Source organism: Porites lutea, chromosome 11 (assembly GCF_958299795.1).
Source record: "Porites lutea chromosome 11, jaPorLute2.1, whole genome shotgun sequence".
Classification (NCBI taxonomy): Eukaryota; Metazoa; Cnidaria; class Anthozoa; order Scleractinia; family Poritidae; genus Porites; species Porites lutea.
The window spans coordinates 25588953-25589708 of NC_133211.1; the positions used below are offsets into that span (position 1 = coordinate 25588953).

The 756-nt window shown below is 38.6% G+C and overlaps 1 protein-coding gene across 1 annotated transcript in view; it reads right to left on the reverse strand.

The window, feature by feature from the left end:
• The window catches only part of LOC140952251 (neuropeptide FF receptor 2-like), a 1860-nt gene extending 1333 nt beyond the window's left edge, over positions 1-527 (reverse strand). The window contains exon 1 of the mRNA XM_073401686.1: positions 1-527. This exon is cut by the window's left edge and continues 1333 nt beyond it. Within this exon, the coding sequence (XP_073257787.1) occupies positions 1-184 (184 nt within the window). The 5' untranslated portion in view covers positions 185-527.
• Between the last annotated feature and the right edge of the window lie 229 nt (positions 528-756).

The window sequence follows — 756 nt, forward strand, 5'->3', positions numbered from 1 at the left end:
TTCGTTGCTTCCTATAAACCACCAAAATAACCAAACTGTTTCCGACGAGTGATACGAGAATTGTCACACAGTAAATAACTGTCTTCCATGCTTTCGTTAAGTCATTATCCGGAATTTGAAGTCTACAAGATATCGAGTTGAGTCTTTCCAGAGTGTTGTTCTCCGTGAAATTGGAATAATTCATGGCGTTACAGTCAATTGCTGACCAGAAATAAATCTTTGCAGCTTGAACGACGAGTTAACTTACGGTGACAACTCAAAATGCAGTTGGAAGTATTGTTAAAAGGTTTTCCCCAGGATTAATCAATGGACTGGACTCTTGCCCTTTTTGCAGACTCATATCACCGATGATGTACTTAAAAACCACCACGATGCCTTTGGCGCGCGAAAAAATCTAGACAGAAAATAACAAGCAGCTAGGTGAAACGCTAGTTTCCAATCTGTAAGGGCTCAAAAGATAACTAAAGTTATCGTTGAGCAAAGAAAGAGCTTGAAGAGAGTACTTTTACCCCAGTTTCAAACAAAAGTGTAGATATCATTGACTCTTTTGCATTTCCTGCGATTTCTATCCACACAGCTGACAGCTTTCTCATTGAGTTCCGCTCCTTAACAGCAGCCAGCTGATGATATTATGAAGAATATTGACAGCGCTAGCGATCCGATGATGGCAAAATTACGCGGTTGTAAATAAACTCTATCCTTATCATGTATATTAAATTTTCCTGCTCTCGATGTTTTAATGTTCTTGAAATATAA